This window comes from Thunnus maccoyii, chromosome 23 (assembly GCF_910596095.1).
Source record: "Thunnus maccoyii chromosome 23, fThuMac1.1, whole genome shotgun sequence".
NCBI lineage: Eukaryota > Metazoa > Chordata > Actinopteri > Scombriformes > Scombridae > Thunnus > Thunnus maccoyii.
Window position 1 is genome coordinate 3,372,364 of NC_056555.1, and position 20,256 is coordinate 3,392,619.

General features: G+C 38.7%; 3 protein-coding genes across 7 annotated transcripts in view; 2 read left to right on the forward strand and 1 right to left on the reverse strand.

The window, feature by feature from the left end:
• LOC121890518 (trichohyalin-like) lies at positions 1-16,126 on the forward strand. Of its 4 annotated transcripts, none has more exons than XR_006093824.1 (3): positions 5,376-6,364; positions 15,584-15,677; positions 15,911-16,126. XR_006093824.1 is itself a non-coding variant. In XM_042402852.1 (2 exons), the coding sequence occupies exons 1-2, from the start codon at positions 144-146 to the stop codon at positions 15,607-15,609; spliced, it is 1,350 nt and encodes a 449-aa protein (XP_042258786.1). In that variant the 5' UTR covers positions 1-143; the 3' UTR covers positions 15,610-15,769. The 4 variants fall into 4 exon arrangements, 1 of the variants encoding a protein (XP_042258786.1); XR_006093822.1 differs by lacking the exon at positions 5,376-6,364 and adding an exon at positions 13,669-13,757; XR_006093823.1 differs by lacking the exon at positions 5,376-6,364 and adding an exon at positions 15,358-15,491.
• pnpla3 (patatin-like phospholipase domain containing 3) lies at positions 6,587-18,728 on the reverse strand. Its single transcript, XM_042402849.1, has 9 exons — positions 18,428-18,728; positions 17,231-17,463; positions 17,040-17,105; positions 13,578-13,787; positions 9,407-9,467; positions 9,104-9,280; positions 8,878-9,010; positions 8,569-8,676; positions 6,587-7,739 (listed from the first exon to the last, which is right to left on the reverse strand). The coding sequence occupies exons 1-9, from the start codon at positions 18,612-18,614 to the stop codon at positions 7,499-7,501; spliced, it is 1,416 nt and encodes a 471-aa protein (XP_042258783.1). The 5' UTR covers positions 18,615-18,728; the 3' UTR covers positions 6,587-7,498.
• Positions 18,662-20,256, forward strand: part of sult4a1 (sulfotransferase family 4A, member 1) — a 28,329-nt gene continuing 26,734 nt past the window's right edge. For both annotated transcript variants that reach the window (XM_042402859.1, XM_042402857.1), the window contains exon 1: positions 18,662-18,744. The gene's annotated coding sequence lies outside the window, so the exon portion shown is untranslated. The remainder of the gene's footprint in view (positions 18,745-20,256) is intronic.

The following is a 20,256-nucleotide window of genomic DNA, read 5'->3' on the forward strand; positions in this document are numbered from 1 at the left end:
CCACACTGGACACATGCATTTCCAAAACCACACAGGAGATTCTGTAAGTACATTATTAGACACATTTTATTCCTTTGTGACAGCAAATTATAGGAAATAATAGAAACAGGTATTTTGACATACAGGTGATTGAGAATAGAAAAATGGCACCAATTATCCCTTTGAAAGTTTATAACGACCTCCACAAAGGCTACAATGCCCTCTACAGACAGAACAAGATCCTCTGCCGGCAAAACCAGACTGTGCGCCGACACAATGAAGCACTTCTCCAACACAACGCAGTGCTACGCAAAGACATCCAGGCCCTTCATGAAAGGCTGAGCGACCACTATGCTGGGCTGTGCAGCCATAAGGATGCTCCGACAAACCTGGATCAGGGACACCACATTGAGGAGAGCACTCTCTGCCATGAAAAGATGAACAGGGAAGTAAGGACTTGGGAAGCAGAGAAAAAAACCCTGCTTCAGGATGTGGAGGCATTGAAGAAAAGATTGGAAGGATTTTGTAGAGTGGAGGAGGAGGTTAATGATCCACACAGCATTACTGAGCTGAGACATCAAGTGCTCAAGTCACAGGAAAAGACTGACATTGTCCCCTGTACAACAAAGAAGAGCACTCAAGGTAAGTGTGGTAGTTTCAGGCAGAATCTTGAGTTCTGGCAGGGGGTAGAAAAGGAGACTGTGCACTCAGACCATAGGGGTGTCTGTCATATCATTGACAAATATGAGTCTGAGAGGGAGGAGAAGGAGGCTCGAATTCTCACAGCCTCTAAGAGGGAGAAAAAACTTTTGGAGGAGGTGAGAGAGATGAACCAGGTGCTCAATACATCCATTAAAGAGCATGAAGAGGAGAAAGAGGCTATGTGCCAAAAAATGGAAGCTCTCTCAAGCCAAATTCAGGAACTTAAAGAAATGCTCCAGATGCAGAAAAACAAAAATGAAGAGATGCTTTTCACAGTGGTTGAAAAGGAGAGAAAACTTCTCCAAGAGCTAGAGGAAACCAAAGAGATGAACCATGTCTGTCAATTCTTAATGATGGAGATTAAAGAGCAGGAGGAGGCTCTGCGTCATAGTAAGGATGCCCTCCAGCAAGAAACCAAGGAGCTTAAGAAAATGCTCCAAATAGAAAAGGAGAAGAATGAAGAAATGCTTCTCAAAATGATTGAAAAGGAGGAAGCACTTGTCCAAGAGACTGAAGAAGCCAAAGAGGTGACCCATGTGTTTCAGTTTTTATTACAGGAGGTGAAGGAGCAGGAGGAGGCCAAGCACAAAAAAATGCATGCCCTCCAAAAAGAAAAAGAGGAGCTTCAGAAAATGCTTGAAATAGAACAGGTGAAGAATGAAGAGATGCGTCTCAAAGGATGTGAGAGGGAGAGTTCTGAGGAGGCGGTGGAGCTGAAAGACATGAAAACACCAATGAGGAGGGAGGAAGAGCTGTGTGTTCAAGACAGTGAGGAAAGTGAAACGGGTGGGTGGGTTGAGTGGTTCTGGGATGTGTGTGAATTTCTAAGGACGGTTTAAATACCCAACATCACTTTCATTTGTAAGCTAGCTGGTGTGAAATATTCCAAACTAATAAGTGTGAAAAACATAAAATGAATTTTTTTGAAAAAAAAAAAAAAAAAAATAGAAAACAGCTATGTAAAAAAGCTAGGTGGGCACATTGTGGTAGTTTTATCTCTATTTTGATAAAAGCTTCCTCTGATGAACACCAAAGATAATATGATACCACTTCAAGGTAATATTTTTTAGGTAATATTATTAGGAAACACTCCATACATTTTCATTGTTATGCTGATTATACCCAATTATATTTATCAATGAAGCCTGATGAAACTAATCAGTTAAACAAACTCCAAGCATGCCTTAAGGACATAAAGACCTGGATGACCTGCAATTTTCTACTACTAAACTCAGATAAAACTGAAGTTATTGTGCTTGGCCCTAAACACCTTAGAAACACATTATCTAATGATATAGCTACTCTGGATGGCATTACCCTGGCCTCCAGCACCACCGTAAGGAATCTGGGAGTTATCTTTGATCAGGATATGTCCTTTAACTCCCACATAAATCAAATTTCAAAGACTGCCTTTTTTCACTTACGTAATATCACAAAAAGGAAACCCTGGGCGGCGGGCCAAGTCCTTCACAGTCCTTCACAGTCCATCCTTCCCTGTCTGTTGCTGTTGCTGTTGCTGCTGTTGTTGTTATTGTTATGATTGTTGTTCTTCTGTGTCCCTCCCTCCCTCCTCCCCCTTACCCTCTTTCTTTCTCTCTCTCAACCCAACCGGTCAAAGCAGATGGCCGCCCACCAAGAGCCGGGTTCTGCTTGAGGTTTCTACCCGTTAAAGGGGAGTTTTTCCTTACCACTGTCACCAAGTGCTTGCTCATGGGGGAATTGTTGGGTCTCTGTAAATTAAAATTAAATTAAAATTAAGAGTACAGTCTTGACCTGCTCTATGTGAAAAGTGCCTTGAGATGACTTTTGTTGTGATTTGGCGCTATATAAATAAAAATTGATTGACCACTTTACAATAAGACTACTACTCTGTACTGTTAAGCCTCAGATCTCATTGGCTACTTAGCTTACTTTGTCATCTCCATCAGCCCGCATTTATACCTGTCAGCTTCATCAGATATTTGTTCATAAGTTATTAACATTTAACAACTGTCAGCATATCTTAATAGTCAAACAGTTTCATTTGGCATATCAAATCATGGCATACCAAGCTAACATATCAAATGATCAGATTCATCCACCAAGGCTTTGGCAATATTGTTTACCTTGGCATTATCAGCATGCTATCAGCAGCCATACTCATTATTATCACAAGTGTTGATATGACATATGCTATGAGGTTGCACAATGGATATTAAAATGGTATATTGTGATGCTTTATGTTGGTTGGTATCTTGTTTAGGACAGCATTCCAGGTGTGGCACAGTTGGTAACCTTCTTGTATTTGGTGTACGGCTCACCCATTCTTGGTCCCACTTTCAGATATCTGTGGCCCGCCTAAACCATTTTTGGTATTTGTTGTTCACCGAGTTGATTCTCCCCCCAACCATCTTGATGTTTCTTGGCATCTCATTTTTATGACCATTTATTTATGAGTTACTAACATTTTTAACTGCAAAAGGAAGTCTTATTGTAAAGTGTGAAATACATCACCATTTACTTGGGGTGCAATGGTAGTGAATGAAACAATAACCTGTGTCCACATCATCAAAACTTGATGATAACTTACAAACATGAACATACATCTTTTCCTGCAGTTTGGCTTGTTGAATGAGCCACCAAACAAATGTTCACTGGGGAAAAGTGCTAATGTCAGTTAGCAATTAAGATAGCTAATTAGCTGCTGCAGCGTGGGAGAGAGCGGCATGTGGTCTTGTTCCTGAACATTAGTAACTTCATTTACAATGTCCAGCTTCCTCTGGAAGGAGTGGACAGCTGTCATCAAATCACAAACTGAATTGTTCTGTCCCTGCAGCTTTAAGTTGAGCTCATTGAGGTGTGATATGATGTCAACCAAAAAAGCAACCATTTTCTATTTTGTGCTCATCTTGCAAAAAAAGTGAAAACTATGTTGCTTTAAGAAAGCTTCTATTTCTTTTCAAATGGACCAGAAACATCTCAATGTGTTGCCTTTGCTCAGTCATTTTGCATTGTTGTTCAGTAGTAGGTCATTGGCATTTGCTTCAACTTCTTTAAGGAATTCTCTCAGCAGGCAGTGCTGATGGTATGAGGATGCCCTCAGGAAGTTGACGAGTTCGTGTTGATATTGTTGATGTGTTCATTACTTCAGCAAACTCTTGTGACAGAATGGCACACAGAACAGTCTGATGGATGATACAGCGGTCAGCTGTGAGATCAAAGTTTTCCTCTTTCATCTATGTCACAGCCCCCCTCTCTCTTCCTACCATGGCCGGGGCACCATCTGTGGTGACTGAGACCACCTGTTTCAGATCTATCCCTCTCTTTCCCAGCATCTGCCTTATTACCATGTACATGTCCTTTCCTCTTGTATGTGTCTCAAGTGTTGTTACACCCAACAGGACATCACAGAGCTCTTTCTTACCTTTGTGAAAAAATCCAACATACACCAAAAGCTGGGCATTATCAGTGATGTCTATAGATTTATCAATGGCTAAGGATATGCATATGGCATTCTGAATAACTGCATCAAACTGGACCAGTACATCATCTGCTAATATTTTTGATTTTCTGGTTGCTGTTGAAGCTGACATTGGGATTTGCTTGATTCTTTCACACAACTTGTCTCTTTGTTTACCCTCAAGTAATGTCTCGGCAACAGCATTCAAGCACTCCTTCACAACTGTCCCATCCCTAAATGTTTTCTTATGTTGCCCCAAAATCCATGCTACCTTTAGTAAACATTTGTTTGCACGTTCCTGGGCTGTAAATGAATGTGTGATGAGTCAGGTAGATCTGTGATACAGGGCTCTCAGTTTGGTTATTTTGCGTACCCTCAGCTTGGACTTCAGTAGATACGTTTGCTCAAAAGATTTGTGCTTTGTATGGTGCTTCACATTGTCCCCTTTTGATTAATGCCACATATGAGACACAGTGGTTTAGAACTGGCTGCCTGAAGAATGACCATAAATTGGTACATCCATTCATCTTTAAAAGTTTGGTTTTCTGCATCAACTATAGATATAAAACACTAGATGTGACATGTCATAGTGACTTGCCATTCTGGGTTGGACCATATGGCAGCAATCTTACCTGGGTCCAGTTTTAACTTGATGTAATTGGAACCTGTGGTGAAAGAGGCTTATGTTGTATTTAAAATCCTTGTATATTTCTACCCATACATTGATGCTGTTTTTATTCAAAGTAATGAGCATACGACAACTGTGCCTGTCTAGACTGAACCAAATAAACAAAGATTCTGGTAGAATTTTGATTATTTATAGCTCTAAGAGAACAAATCATGCTTTCAATCATGAAGATAATCTCATAATTGTGCATTTATATTGCAGACACTGATTTTATTTTTTAAATGTTTCCTTAACTTAATATGTAAGAACTGTCTTTTGTATTCTGAATGGTTAATATCCTTAAGCAATATCTTTTATATAGAAATCATAAAAAAAATCAATATTGTGGCCTACACTGGCAGGCAATTACAATCAGAAACACAGGAGAGAAACACATGTGTACTGTAAATATTAATATATTTATTAATGTCATAATTTGTACATAAGGCAAGATATATTTCGCTCTCTCTCTGTCACAAACACACACACACACACACACACCAACACACACACACACACACTAACTCACTGGCAAATACTTCCTGTTTTGCTGTTTTTTGGGGTCAGCCAGCATGGGGTTTGTTTTGATGATGAGAGAAGAGGTTAAATAGCCTTGCTACCTGTAAATGAGGAGTAGAACTCCTGATGGACTTGTCGCAATTGTCTTTTATTCTCGTAAGGTATGGACAAGGTATGGAAGCTTGACCTGAACTGCTACAAATCTCCTTTCTCAGACTGGATTACTTTACCTGATCAAAATGGATGGATTATTTTTTATTTGCTTTACTGAAAAGAATATCGTTTAAAGGCATGAGATTAGCTGACAACAAGTGATGTTAATATATGATGACTGATTGCAGGATTCAAGGTGGCTAATTTTGGGTTATCTGGATGTGGTGAACATGTAACGTAAAGTGCGACCCCCTCAGCCTCAAATAACAATATGTTGCCTGATTGTGTGGTTGGTTAGTGCTCCGTGCTTCTGTCAAGGATGTGGCTAACGGTACTGTTGTGTTGATTGCCTACGCTTCACTTTTTGTGTAGATTGTGATGTAGCTGGCTTGCTGGATTTGTTTTGAGATGTTATGAAATGGGATTTAGGATTGAAGACAAGCACTTCTCCTTGTCGTTAAAATGTTTACACTTGATTGATAGCTGCTTAGTGGTCAAATGTTAGGGTAATATTGATAACTTCGTTATAACACTACTCAACGTTACCTGTGATCTCTAAGTTAGCCTAGCTAACATTAAAACAGTGTTTGCTGGTTATAACTTATCTGTTTAGCTAACAGATCAATGCTGCAATAACTAGCAATCAGCAACAACTTTGACTTAGAACTCAGCTAGTCCGTTACTCAGTGACTTAACGTGAGCTAATGGTAGTCACCTAGTTCACTAACTTTTTGTAGTTTTAGTTGATGCATGGAAAAAAAAATCTCTCATCTACTCTATGTTGATGTGTGAAATGTGATGCCAACCTCCCTGGTCTCTTTGGTCCTTTTGGTAAAGCAATTAGGTGCTACACAGCTGACAGTCATAGCTGCTGCCAATAGGTGACAATTGTGAACAATACCCAGGTAAGATGGCGACAGTTATCCCATGATTTATGATGTAATGTCACATCTAGTGTTCTATATCTATATATAGAGCAATTGTGTCTAAATTGTGTCTAAACAATTTTTTTGTTATTATAGGGCTATGCATGTATTCATTGAACTGGAGTTACATCCAGGATACTACTATTTTGTATTTGGTCCCAGATTTGAAAGGTGCACATTTCAAAAAAACAAACTATTGGCCAACTTTTAAAATTGTTTAATCTTAAGAGAATATTAAAGTACATTAATGTAATAATAATTAAAGTGACATGAAAACAGATTTACAAGTTGAAGGTCAGACCATACATTGGTAACACTGATATTACAATATATATACAGTAGGCTATATATACTGTATATTACAACACTGGTTGCACTCTCTTGATGAGCACATTTGGGTTTCATTTTGGCAAATTAAGTCATAATAATGACCTCTACAGAAGCTTTACTGTCAAAAGAGCTGACCAAAACATTTTTAGTTTGCTAAAAATTGAGTGCTGTCTAAAAATAAAATTGTTTAGATTTTTGGAGAAATTATAACTTGCCTGTTAAAAGCAACATTACATATGTTGAGAAATGTAGAAATGCAGTCTGGCAGATCTCCACTAATGCTGCCAGAAGTTGCATCACTTAAAGGCTGACTGATGGTGCCTGGAGATATCATACAACAACAACAACAACAACAACAAAAATCAACAGACAATGAAAAGGACAGACAGAGAAGGAGAACCACTTCAGAAGAGACAGAGCACTCTTGATTCAATTAACTGTATTGGAATGAGGAATGAATGCTACATTTGGATACATTTATACAAACAGGTAGGTAGGGTTGTAGTTAGACTGTAAAAGTAGACACATTTCTGTGCTGTTCATTAAAACAGATCCATCCATCCACACATCCATGATCCTGAGTGATTTGCAACTCTGTCTTCCAGTGCACTCATTAAAATATAATACATGTGGTGCTGCCTGGAGTGTTCAGAGTCAGAGAAAAATCTGTGTGTCCTTAAAACATGTACGCACCATTGCTCATTGGTTTAAATTTTTACCACCACTCACAGAAAGAGTGGAAATCTGACCACATAATTGTTAAAGTGCAGGTCCTGAATCATTTTACTGCTGTACATGGCTGTGTGGTTCATCCTGGGAGCCTACAAAGAAGCAGACTTGTTGCGGAGAGGAGGGGGCGATGTGAGGATGATGGTGGGAGGAAGAGGAGGTAGATTTGGGGATCTCCCAGTAGTTGCCATGGAGGTCTAGGGAGGATAGAGCAGGCAGTTTGTCTCTGTCCATGGGTTTCTCGCACTCCGTCGATAGAGGCGGCACGCTCAAGCATTTCCTCAGGCACGGCTCACTGTAGAATTACATGTCAATTACATGTGTAAGAGTTTGTTTCATTTATTTCAAACAAGATTCATGCTTAAAAGCAATGAGAAGAAAAGTTCAATATAGCCATTTGATCCCTTGAAAAATACCTGTTGGCCTTAAAAGGTCCTTCATCACCAGAACATTTGTGCCACAGAGAGGCCCAGGCTTAAGGGCTCAGTATGCTTACACTGAACTAGTCTGTGCAAATATGTCTGAGTAAAAGCAAACTTGTTTATACCTATTCCCAATGGCAACATTTGGATGCCTGACCAATTGCTGTTAAGTGGGCATGATTTTCAGATTGTCTGTTATGTGAACCTACAAAAACTGTCAACAGCCTCCTCCTAATTTTGCCCTTGGAAAGGGGTTTTCAGAAGCTGTTGAGAGATCCAACAAGCACTTTGTTTGAAGCATATTCACACCCTTACTGTCCAGCCTTGTTATATATCAACCGGTTTGTGCCAATTTAATTAAAAATTTGTTTAGGAATATGCAAATCTAAAGCACAATATCAACTGACATGCTATGGGCCTTAAGATTGGTCCTGCTTTATGATTTAATCATAAGACACAGACACATTCCAATACATTTTGTGACTCTTAAAATCCCACTCACTATGTTATGTATAACCTTCTCAAAAGTTAGGTAATGGAGCTATATCTTACAAACTCATTGGCACAATGAAGTTTTATCAAGACATGTTGCTGCCCTCTAAAAATACTCTAAAAATGAGCACCCCTTCAATGGACATATTGAGTATATGACTGATCCACCAGCACACTTTGTTAAAATTACACTGTAAAATAATCTGGCACCTAATGGAGTTGGATGGTGCTCCTTTCCAGGCCTGTCGGTACACGTTACCTGCCATCCCAACCAGCCAGCGCACATCAGCTGGTACCTCTGGAATCCACTCCACAAACCTGGATCAGAGCAGAAATCATACAATATGAACAGACAGTAAACTGATGTTAAACACTGTGTTAAACACTGTGTTAAACAGAAAACTTGCTCACAGACCTGGCTCTGTAAGATGTGTGGAAATGAGTTTTAAGTGCAGGACTCTTTTGTTTACAGCTGAAATATTGTCATTGATGAGATGATGAGATGATGAGATCACTCACCTCTGGGCCGCTGAGTAGGCCGACTGTACAGGAAGTGTGTATGGCATGAGCATGTAGGAGGCCACTCTCACTGGCAGCATCTCGGACACTGTGGCATACAGGCCAGGTTTGTCTTGGCAGGCCTCACAGAACACTGACAGATACACAGAACAGGACCGGTCAAGAAAATGGCATGTTTACATTATTTAAAAAAACAATTAAAAGAGGCATTAAATGAGAAACACACCTTTCTTGATGGGCGTAGGGAGAGCGATCTGCTCATCCAGCCACCAGTGCTGTTTACGCAGTAGGCGGAGCCTCCGGAGCACCCACTCTTTGGTGGTTTCTGTGTGCTTGCAGCAGCAGTTGGGCGGACTCTCTTGCAGGGCAGGGCCAGAGGTGGGACGCTCCAGCATCAACAGGTCTGATACCACAAAATATGACATCAGTGACATGTTTCAAAGGTTAAGGTAGAGGCTGATAAGAATACATTGTTATTGGGTAAGCTTATCTGAGTGTCACCATGGTAACACAGTAGTAGAATACTCACTGTTTTCTTCAAGGAAGCGTAGAGCATCCTTATAACCACTCTGACACATCTCAGCCAATACCTTTTGAGAAGAAGACAATACATCTTACATATGGCAAAAACAAAAAAATTGTCTTCTTCAGACATTTTACTGACTTATTGACACATTATTGATTCGTGCCATGAATGGCCCGTATAATGCTTATCAATTTAATTTCTTGTTTCAGTAACGGAAAAACTGGAAAATTCAATTCACTAAAGGTGTATTTTTTGTTCACCAGACTGATATAAAATTAAGATATTGGACACATTTTTTGATTGGCCAGTGGGGTCATTTCCCCCTTCTATTTTTTAATGTCTTTTTTAATGCTATGTATAGTAAAACTGTTGTCGGCGTTTTAACTCATTAGGACAACATTTTTTAAAAAAGTGCTATACCTAGCTAATGTCAGGTACAGGAACCCTGAAATGAAAATTTTCATGATAATAATAAGCTTTATTTACAAAATAAAATGCTTTACATGGTTGAACCAATTCAATCCAAATTTTAATTCAATTTTCTATTATTGACTTCATCAATAGAAAAGGAAACTAATAAAATTACATAGCCCATGAATCAACAAAATATCCGAAAAACATAAAAAACTTTTAAAATAAAGGACATTTCAAAGGAATAGATATCAGATATTTTGGATAATACACTTATTCAGTTAGTGTTCAGTTAGGGTGCAGTAGTCAGGACATGGTTAGCCTAGCCTAGCGTAAATACTGGAAGCAGGGGGAAACTGTTAGCCTGTCTGTCTGTAATCTTTAAAAAATACACCAACCAACTCCTCTAAAACTAACTAATTAACACAGTTTCCCATTTGTCTGTTAATTCCCTATGCAAACAGAGGTGTTAAAATGTGGTTGTGGTTTTACAGGGAGTTACAGGCTGTAACTAATACACTAAGCTAATTTCCTCCTGGCTGTAGCTGCATATTTGATGCACACACAACAGTGGTATCAAACTTCTTATATAACTGTCAGAAAAAGGAATAAACTTATTTCCTAAAATGTTGAACCATTAATTTAAAGGATAGGTTCATATTTTTTCAAATGTGTCTTAAAACAACAGTCAGGTGTCCATATGAACACTGAAAGAGATTTTCTTTGCTGTAATCATTCCTCCTGTTCATACTGGCTATTAAAAGATCCCCCTCAGGTGTGCTTTCAATATAAGTGATGGAGGCCAAAATCCACAGTGTGTCCACAATGTTTCCCTGTTGAGCTGTGGTGGAAGTATAGTAGCAAAAAGAGGGACTCTGGCACTGAAAAAATCTGTACCATTGAAAGATATCTACTTGATTTGGACAGCTAAAGCTTCATATTAGCTTCAGATAAACTTTTACATACATTTTTGCACACAAGGACTGTGGATTTTGCCCCCCATCACTTACAATGTAAGTGCATTATGAAGTGATCTTCTAATGGTCAGTATGAACAGGAGGAATGATTACAACAAGAAAAACCCGTTTCAATGTTAATTTGGGCACCTGACTGTTTTTTTAAGACAGACTTGAGTCTTGGTACTTGGCAAGTACTCTGACATGCTGCTGTTTTATAGTTTTTCATTACTTTTTAAGGGTTATCAAAATATCTCTTTTTTTAAAACCTACTCCTATGTTTTACAATACTTTGGTATATTCTGAATATTTGTTAAGTCTAGTTTTATTTCCTGACAAAGCAGCAAGCCCAAAGGTAATACAAGGACTTCCCACGCATTCTTCAGGTATCCCTATCTGACAAGTCATACAGTAGATCTTCTATGTAATGACATTTCCTATCATTGTCATAATGATGCAGCCATATCACTGTGGTCAATTTGTCATATTACATAAGAGCAGTGTTTTCAATAAAAAAGAGCTTTGACATCAGCAGAGGTGCTCACACCAGCGCTAGCTGGAATGGTCAGGCCAGAAGGTCAAAATACACAGAGTTCTCTGTCTTATTTGATATTCAAATTCTGTGTTCCTACACACGTCAGCACAGCACCTACCAAATGTGTGTTCATAGTGACGTGATAACATAGAGTCACTGGCGCAAGCGTGTAAGGGTAGAGTTGTTTTTCAAGTGGCATGGTACAGGGAGGTAACTCCTCCTCTAGGGAATGTGGTAAGAGCACACATGTCCCCGTCACAGAGATTTGTGAAGTCGCTTACATAATCATGGGATCCAGACGGCATAATACACACTCACACGTGAGGGGAGTGTTGAGCAGCCAGGATATATAACAACACCACCCACACGGCAGACAGCTCTACCCCGACAAGGTCAAAGCTCACCTCATCTTACAAGTTACCTAACAATCATCCCAGCGACAGCAAATAACAAGAGGAAACATGGGATAAAGTAGAGTGATAACAGGTGAAAACGGAGGCAGAAGTTACATCCAGATAATACTTCCTGTCAGTGACTGGTAAAGAAAGAGGATTAAGAAGGGTGAAAAAAAGATCAAAAAAATATTTGGCAAAGAAACTGTAAATATATGGCTGGATAGCCATATATTGATCTATATATGAATTATAACAATAATGCTCCATTGCACTCTGTCTAGTCCAGCATTCATGTGTCATTAAAAGGAAGTTTTGTTATTTTTCAATCTGGACCCTATTTTCTCATCATTGTCCCCACTAGTCACTTAGACCCCAAATGATGCAAAAATAGGGTCCAGGTTGAAAAATACCAGAATTTCCCTTCAAGGGATGTTATCCACTTATGGTAGTGAGACATACAGCTTAAAAAATCAGCAGTGTGGAATTACTTTAATTAATCCTGGTGTGCTAGAGGCGTTTCTGATGCTACAACCACATCTGCCAGCCTCTGAGAATTTGGGTCCTCACTCTGGATGATAGTGTAGCAGATGTTTCTTTAAAGTTAATATCGCCTTTAGCTTGGGTTAGGAAAATAGGGTTCTGGGGCTGCTTCAACACAATCAAGGAGTGCAGTTTATTTTTAAACTAGAAACTGAAAGCAGCTGAAAAGCCTCTTGTAAAGTCTGATGGGACAGTGTTTGATGAGGCGTCTGTACTTTAAACACAACCAATAGCATAAGAAAAGACTTTTATGGGGAACTATGAAAGGTTATTGTGAGTGTTAACTATTTGGTCACATTTTTTTTTGGTTGGAACACTCAAAATCATGTTCAGTTAGGTCATGTTGTCCATAAAGTTCGATAATAAAGGATATTCATAATGCCAATCTTTTTTATTATACAAGATAGTGTATGTGATGCATGCTGTGTTTCCCTAATGTAGAGCTATTCAAGCATATCTTGCCTAAATTGGACTGGTTTGACTAAATGTAATGCAATATCTGTTATATGAAGACAATATCTGTGTAAAGTTTGCTAACATTAGCTAGAATCGTACCAGACCAAATAAGACTCTCAGTTTATTGAGCCGAGCAAGGATATGTCTTGTTGCCAATACATTCAAAGTTTTATTTGTAAGAGGAAGAATGTGTTATTTACTCTGACAACAAACAAAAAGTTCCATAGGCTCACACTAAAGCTGCACTGGTTGATTTTTTGACCACTTGGGGGCAGCAAAGCAAGCTAAAAACACAAGATTGATATTTTATCACCTTATGAAGTTCTATATTATCTGGTTATTTAGCTATTGAATGTTCCACTTTTTTCACCAGCTAGTCCCTAATTGTCTGTCTGACCTTTGGTGCTTGGCAGTTTTACAGGCCTGAGAACCAAACCAATCAGTTAAAAGGCTAAAAATCTGAGGGACACTGCAGGTTCTTCACTACTTCACTACAAGCCACTCCTTTCACCTTACATACTCATTTTATCTAATGTTAATATAACAATATTAATTTGTGCAGCTAACTTAAATTAGCTTGAGGTATGTGCAGTGCAACTGTGATATGAAGGAAAACAGATATCAGATATCTGCAGATTAATTTCTCAGAAATTACTGTGATTAAAAAAAACAAAAAACTTGACCTTTAGATGGGAATTGAAGCTTTTTCAGCCTGATAATCCACATCTGATTTTGAATTCTCTCCAAGAAGCACATTAACAAGTTTGCATCATATTTTTGTTGTTGTCTTGTTCTGTATTGTTTGTCACATAAAATTAACTGCACCTACCACACCATCTGAAAAAGCAAACTGTCCCTCCCTCTGCTGACATGCTACCTACCTTAGGCTCTGGTGGAAACAGGGCCCTGCTGAGGCGGTACATGTTGCCCAGGTTCATCTGGATGCTGGTGTTGGTGAAACGTAGCTCATGGAAGCTGGTGGAGTTGTCCCGGGGACAGATGTCGCTCTCGCCAGAGAAGGGAGAGATGGTGATGGTGTTCTTCAGCTCCGACTGGGGAAGGTTGTCGCTGATCCCGCCATCCACGTAACGCTAAAGACACAGAGATATTTTAGCATCTCATTAAATTCATGTTGTAGGGGAAATGTACCTACATTCATTCAGTGGTTTAAGTAGTTTCAAATTTGTTTAAACTAGATTGCAATATTTTCAGTGACTGCACTCTATGAATTGGTGCCATCATCATTGTTTTTTACTGCTCTACCGTGGTAATGGTTCCAGACTCTACACAGAGCCTCATTTGTATCCACAAGTTTTGGTCACATATTTTGAACCATTGCCTTGTGGCATCATGTCAGCCTTTCAAAACAGAAAACACAACCTCTATGTAGTGAAACAAGAACCCTCTTCACATCATCAGTCACATCTCTCTAACACTAACATCTTTGTTGGCATGAGTGACACATATTTTTTTTTATAGAGTTCAATCATTTATTTAAACAATGATATGCTCTAGTTCAATGTTTGATTCAACCTCTGGTACATCAGAAAATGAAAGGACAGCTTTCTCATTTAAAGTGATTAAAATGTCATGGAGAAGGAATTAACCTCAACTGTAGGCGCCAGCTTGACAGAGATGCTGCCAGCCGACAGACCGGCTGAAAAATGTGCCTCTATGATAAGAACTGTGAGCCTGACAGAATTTAGGTCAGTGAGGAAATGGAGGTCAGAATCATTCAATGTGCATACAGAGAATGTAAACCTGTAAAGGTACTTTGATCTATTTTATTAGACTCCTTTACATTGGAATTAGGACATTATTATTTGACCTATTTTAATTCCATTGTTATGTTTTTATTTCTGTAAACTTACAATTTTATCAGTCTTTGTTTCTTTTGCACTCCTGGCTACCTGAGGGGGGAATCTTACCTTAAATGACCTCAACTGAGATATCTTGTGGAGTTATAGGCACATATGTTGGCTTATAAGTAACAAGAAATTGCAATACAGAAATACCAAAGACACGATTGAGGTCATTTATAAACAATGCCACCATTATATAGTTTGTACACCAGAAAGTACTGATTATTTAGTTTCATTTAAGCAAAAAAAATGTCAGACTCAGTACATATTTTGGTGACAAATCTTGGCGCCCTGTGGAATTTTCTTGTGCACAAACAGAAGTTATGTTTATGTTATTGTTATTCACCAAAAGACATTGTGTGTAAAGCCAATCTTTGAATACTGAATATGATTTTACATTGTTTATATTCTTCTTCCCTGCCTTTGCTGGAGCCTCTAAAATTTAAACTCCAGTACATATATACAGTATGTTACCTCTTACAAACTTTATTCTCTATATTAATTTAATATGTATGCTTGCTTGTATTCTGACAAGAAGACTCTTGAGGTTACACCTGCAAGTTATTGGAATTAATTCATTTGAAGTATATCAATTGAACAATGTCTCAATTTTTCATGTTATTAGAATTAAATGACATAATCCTTTTTTCCAGGAACCTTCCTAAGAAATTACATATAAGTTCCTTTTGTAGGAAATGATTAGGTACTATGGCATCTTTAAAATTAAGCATTACCAAACTTTCTAAAGTTTGCTCTAAGAATGCCTATAAATAAATGTTTATGTTTGTACAGATGGTATCATGCCTCAAGTGAATGTACACTCGTGCACAGAGTTGGTGAGTCACACCAAACTGGGCTCTGAGCCAGCAGATCCTCTAGGCAGCAGAGGGTACACAATGTACAGTCCACATATACAGCCTGCAGACAGAATATGTACATAGGAACATTCTTTCAAAAATGTGTAATCAGTTAAACTGAATCTAGCATCAACTTATTGGACACATTATGTTTCCTGTTCTGTTTAGACACTGAGCTTTGCCACGAAGTCTGAGACCAGAGTGCAACGCACCAAGATGACCACTGGGAGGGTGACTATCTGGGATGTCCTGTTTTGCCAAGGTGACTTATTATGTGACTGGAATTCACTGTCTGAACACTGGTCCTAAAATGACAGGCTTTTATTGTACTATTTTAATTCATCTGTATCTACATTATTGTTGTATTGTCTGTTATTTCATTTTATAGTGTTTGCTCTGATAACTCTATTCATTCAGTTGTTGCATTTTGAAGCTAAAATCTTATGATTACTATATATATTTGTATTACTTTAATGTATCTTTTCAACATTTCAGCTGATTTCATCTCCTACACTTCAACTGGCATTTCAACTCTTTTAAATAAAAGTTCAACTGCTTTGAGCATTTTCAGTCCAGGTGAAACTTAAGCTCATGGTGGTGAATAACTTTCAACTGACACTTCAACTGCTTTCAATACCTTCACTTCAACTGACACATCAAACTCTTTCAGTGCTTCAGCTTCAACTGTAACTCTCTTACAACATCACACAAGCAGAGGATTAACACGAACATTTTATCTTGTTGTAAACAAGATAAAATGTTCGTGTTAATCCTTTTTACTGAAACAATTTCAAATGTTTCAACTGCAAATTTTCAGCTGTGAGGACAGGTACATTTTTCTATTTTGTTATTTTATTTGACACTGCCTATTCTGTTAACTACATTCATTCAACTGTTCAAATTTGAAGTCAGAACCTTAAGAGTATTCTGTGTGTTTTTATTATATTTCATGTTATCTGGTTGATTATTTTTACCTGCCTCACGCTTGAACTTTGTGTTTTGTTATTGCTTTATAACTGGGTCTGAAACCAGTCTGACATACCAGGTTATGTTTGTGTGTGTGTGACCTGTGATTACTGTTCACAGTGACACGAACACAGTAACCTCAACTCTGTCTATCTGGATGAGATCACTGTCAAAGTCCCCCAGCAGCTGATAAGTCAAACATTGGTAATAGAAACATGATCTAATCTAATCATGACACTGAAAAACAAAAATGATTTCATAGCAGTCTTGCACCTTGACCTGTATTTCCCATGTTGCATTTTTAGTGCATTATTTTAGCTACTATAAAGTCCTGTTGTTACTGGAATGCTGTCATCAGTTTTAAAAACTGAATAACAGATCAGTTTTTTCACTATCTTCACATGATTTTCTTCTCTAATATGTGGCTTTTCCCTTTTCAACTGTTGTGGCTACTGTACGTTATTCTAATCTTTTATGACACTGAAGCTTCCTTCTCCTTTTTTTAACTTCTTCAACTTTTTGGTCACATGGCTGCATGCTTCCCATTCAATGATTTGGTCACGCAAATGAAGCAAACAGTGTGACTTCTCTAGGAACCTGAAATGCTATTTTGTACTATAGTGGCAAAGCTAAACTTAGATACACCACAGATACGTACCACTCCTCTGAAAGACGGAGGAATCAGCCCGCAGTAGATGGGAATGAAACAGCTACAGACCAGCGCCTGTGGACAGAGTGCACAGTTAAACCTGCAGAAATCTGTTTCCTGTTGCTTTCCTCATTGTAACAGAGGCATTAAAGACTTCTCCAGATTTAAAAGATAACCATGTCACCCCCACATCCTCGCACCTGAATGAGTTCCTCTTTGGAACTAAACTCTGACACCAGCACATTCTCCCCGTCGGACACTCTGGTCAGCGAGACGCACAGCCGTCCTGAGGCCAGGACATGTGCGTCAGAGGGCAGGTCACGATGCAGGCCCAACTTCAGCACCTTGACCAGGTTGAAGGTTGGGTGAAGAGGCCCCAGGTTCCTCTTCCTGGCCTCTTTAGCCACCTCGATCACATCTTCACAGCATTTAGCTAGGAAAGAGAAAGTTTAGAAGTTATAGAACTCTGGGGCTGAAATATCCTACTATAGTTTCACACTCTACACCAGTAACTCCTAGCTACACCCCTGCTGTGAAGATTCCTTGAGATCAATCGACTGCAAACAAAACACATAACATCAATCAATAGTCACTGCTGCTACCAGGAGTCAGTAACCAATAGAGATCTGGGAAAGCCCTCTTCCCAGCCTAAAGCTTCTTATTGGTCGATACACGTAAGTTGTTCTGGATCTACACGTGTCTACTGATAAGAGACATATGTTGATAAAAGAGTGCCTCTGACTCACACTGTCTACAACAAGAACTGGCATGTTTCCACATGATTCAGTGGTTTCACACTGGTGGTTCACATGTTGAACATACTGTATCAATGGAAGCCAGTATCAGCCTACTCTACATACTCTCTCTATCTGTTCAGCTCTGGACTTCTAACTATGCAGTTTTTCTAATCTGATTACACATTAGTTACATCTTCATAGAACTGGAAGTGTAATTATGGTCTTACTAACAGTATTTAATATTTCAATTTGTATTGAATTGAAAAGCTTATAGCCTATTGCAAGAAATACATATATATTCACACATATATATTTACATTATTTACTGTATATCCAAATTTGTATTTGTTGGCCGACATGTAAATGACATGCAGTTGATTAAGTATGTTTTGGGCAGCAGGACACTGAGTTTCCCTGAGTTTCATACATGAAAAATATAAAATATCTGAAAATACATTTATGATTTAATGCATTTTGGTATCTTTAAATGCAAAAATACACTCTTTGGTCATTTATGTCCAGAAATTCAACTAAATTCAACATCAACAGCATTTTTAACACTCAATACAACCAAAAACTGAACTGAGGGAAGTTGAGCCCATATTTAAAAAATAAAAATAAAAACAAAAATAATAATGGAGGACTTCCGGTCTGTCTTACTTATGGATGCCTGGCTGGCGAGCACTGAGGCGGTCAGAGCACCGGCGGAGGCTCCGTACAGCTTAGTGGCCCCTTTAATGAGGTAGGGCGCTTTCTCCAGCAGACAGCTGGCAACTCCGACGTGGTAAATCCCCAGGAACCCGCATCCGGCAAAGGACAAGTTCCAGCCGCCGTTTAGATCGAACATGGCCGGGCATGCCCCAGCTGGGGAGCCCTGAAACCGGACAGACGACGGTGTGCGCGACGGCTACGGGGAAACCCCAGCGCTGCTGGTCACTGCTGCTGGTCGGGGAGAAGCGGACTGGGAAAGCCGGCAGGTAAACAGCTGGATCTATAGTGAGGGAGGTGCTACTAATGCTGCCTTCACGTGCTGTCAGAAACATCATAACTCCCATATGAGCGGCCCAATAGTGCGTCTATCGGGAAACGTGCACCTATTTTCACGAAAATAATATGCTGTTAAGTAAAAAAAACTCAACCAAAAACGCTATTTTGTAGTTACTTCATATATAGACTACAGACATTTTAGTGTCGGTCAAGTGCTAAGTTACAAACGTTTTAATTAATTTTGATAGGTTATCAAGTGACAGGAAGATGTAGTGTCACAGACTGTCATAATCCTGCCTTTTGTGTCTGTAGACATCGACTAGCCAATAGAAACCTGAATGTGAAGCCACTTCAATACAGTGTCGTTATTACGTTATAATGTTATTTACAACATTCAGATTTACGAGGAACAGTAAAGGCAACAAATGTTACTGAGAGCAGGATTGGTTTGATACATATCTGTCAGCTCTTATTTCTCCACTAGAGCCAATCAACAGCAAGTGGGACAGACAACATGCCGTGACGTCACGATCCTTAAAAAACACAAGACAAAACACAAAACCTTCCTCCTGCTCCTGTTTTCTCTACCAAGCAATCATTTGCATTTGTTTCTACATATTTCTATGGTGACCATAGTCTGCTTCTCACCTTTTCACTAGTGTTAAATGAGGACAGAGCCTTACAGAGCAGTGAGCAAGTTATTGATTTTTTTTCAACTTGTCCTCTATTCTTAGTAGACATTCAGCTGCTTGTCAGTGATGATTTATTGTAAGTTATTGGATACTGAGAGAATCATACCAAATCAGTAGATGCAATCTTGACCACTGAAATACTGCATCAAATGAGGACAACTGAGGACACTAATATCACAATAAAACATGAACTAAGAAACATCTTAAACCAATGTCTATTGACCTGTAGGAATATTAAAACATATATATTATAGTGACATGTCAGATAAGGAAAAATATGACTTTAAACTTCTTAGTGTACCATTACTCCATAAGGATTTTATAGGAAACAATAGGGATAATGTATTGAAATATACTCTGAGGTCACCATCCAATATGTTTTTTATATGTTACTGTTACATGTTTGTTTATGTATTTTAATTCATTCAAGAATAAATAGATTGATTAACCTGTTTTAGGGTTGTATCTGATGGCGGATGACCTCATTCCCATCAGGAAGAGAGAGCTAAGAGAGTTACAGCAGCTTATCTTCATACTCATTTGGCAAAAAAATTACTTATTAGCACAAACATACATGAAAGTAGAAATATAATTGCTGTCATATCCACACACAATAAACAGTGACCTGCTTCATCTACGCTTGAATTGAAGTACTGTTATTGACAAAATCTGCTCTGGTCACACAGGCCAAATGATGTTGTGTACCTGAGTTATTCATCTTGTAAGTTTATAAGCTGTTATGAGGTCATATTCATTAGGATTTACACGAGCCTATTGTGTTTACATTGTTACTGTAGTCATGTAAAAGTT

Bases quoted from the DNA above. Each gene is read 5' to 3' on its own strand.
- LOC121890518 (XM_042402852.1), top strand. From the start codon at position 144: ATGGCACCAATTATCCCTTTGAAAGTTTATAACGACCTCCACAAAGGC. The intron at 1,468-15,583 runs GTGGGTGGGTTG...TGTTCTGTTTAG, and splicing joins CAGTGAGGAAAGTGAAACGG to ACACTGAGCTTTGCCACGAA.
- pnpla3 (XM_042402849.1), bottom strand. From the start codon at position 18,614: ATGTTCGATCTAAACGGCGGCTGGAACTTGTCCTTTGCCGGATGCGGG. The intron at 17,464-18,427 runs GTAAGACAGACC...TCTCTTTCCTAG, and splicing joins CGCCAGCCAGGCATCCATAA to CTAAATGCTGTGAAGATGTG. The intron at 13,788-17,039 runs GTACGTATCTGT...CTGTGTCTTTAG, and splicing joins CTCCGTCTTTCAGAGGAGTG to CGTTACGTGGATGGCGGGAT.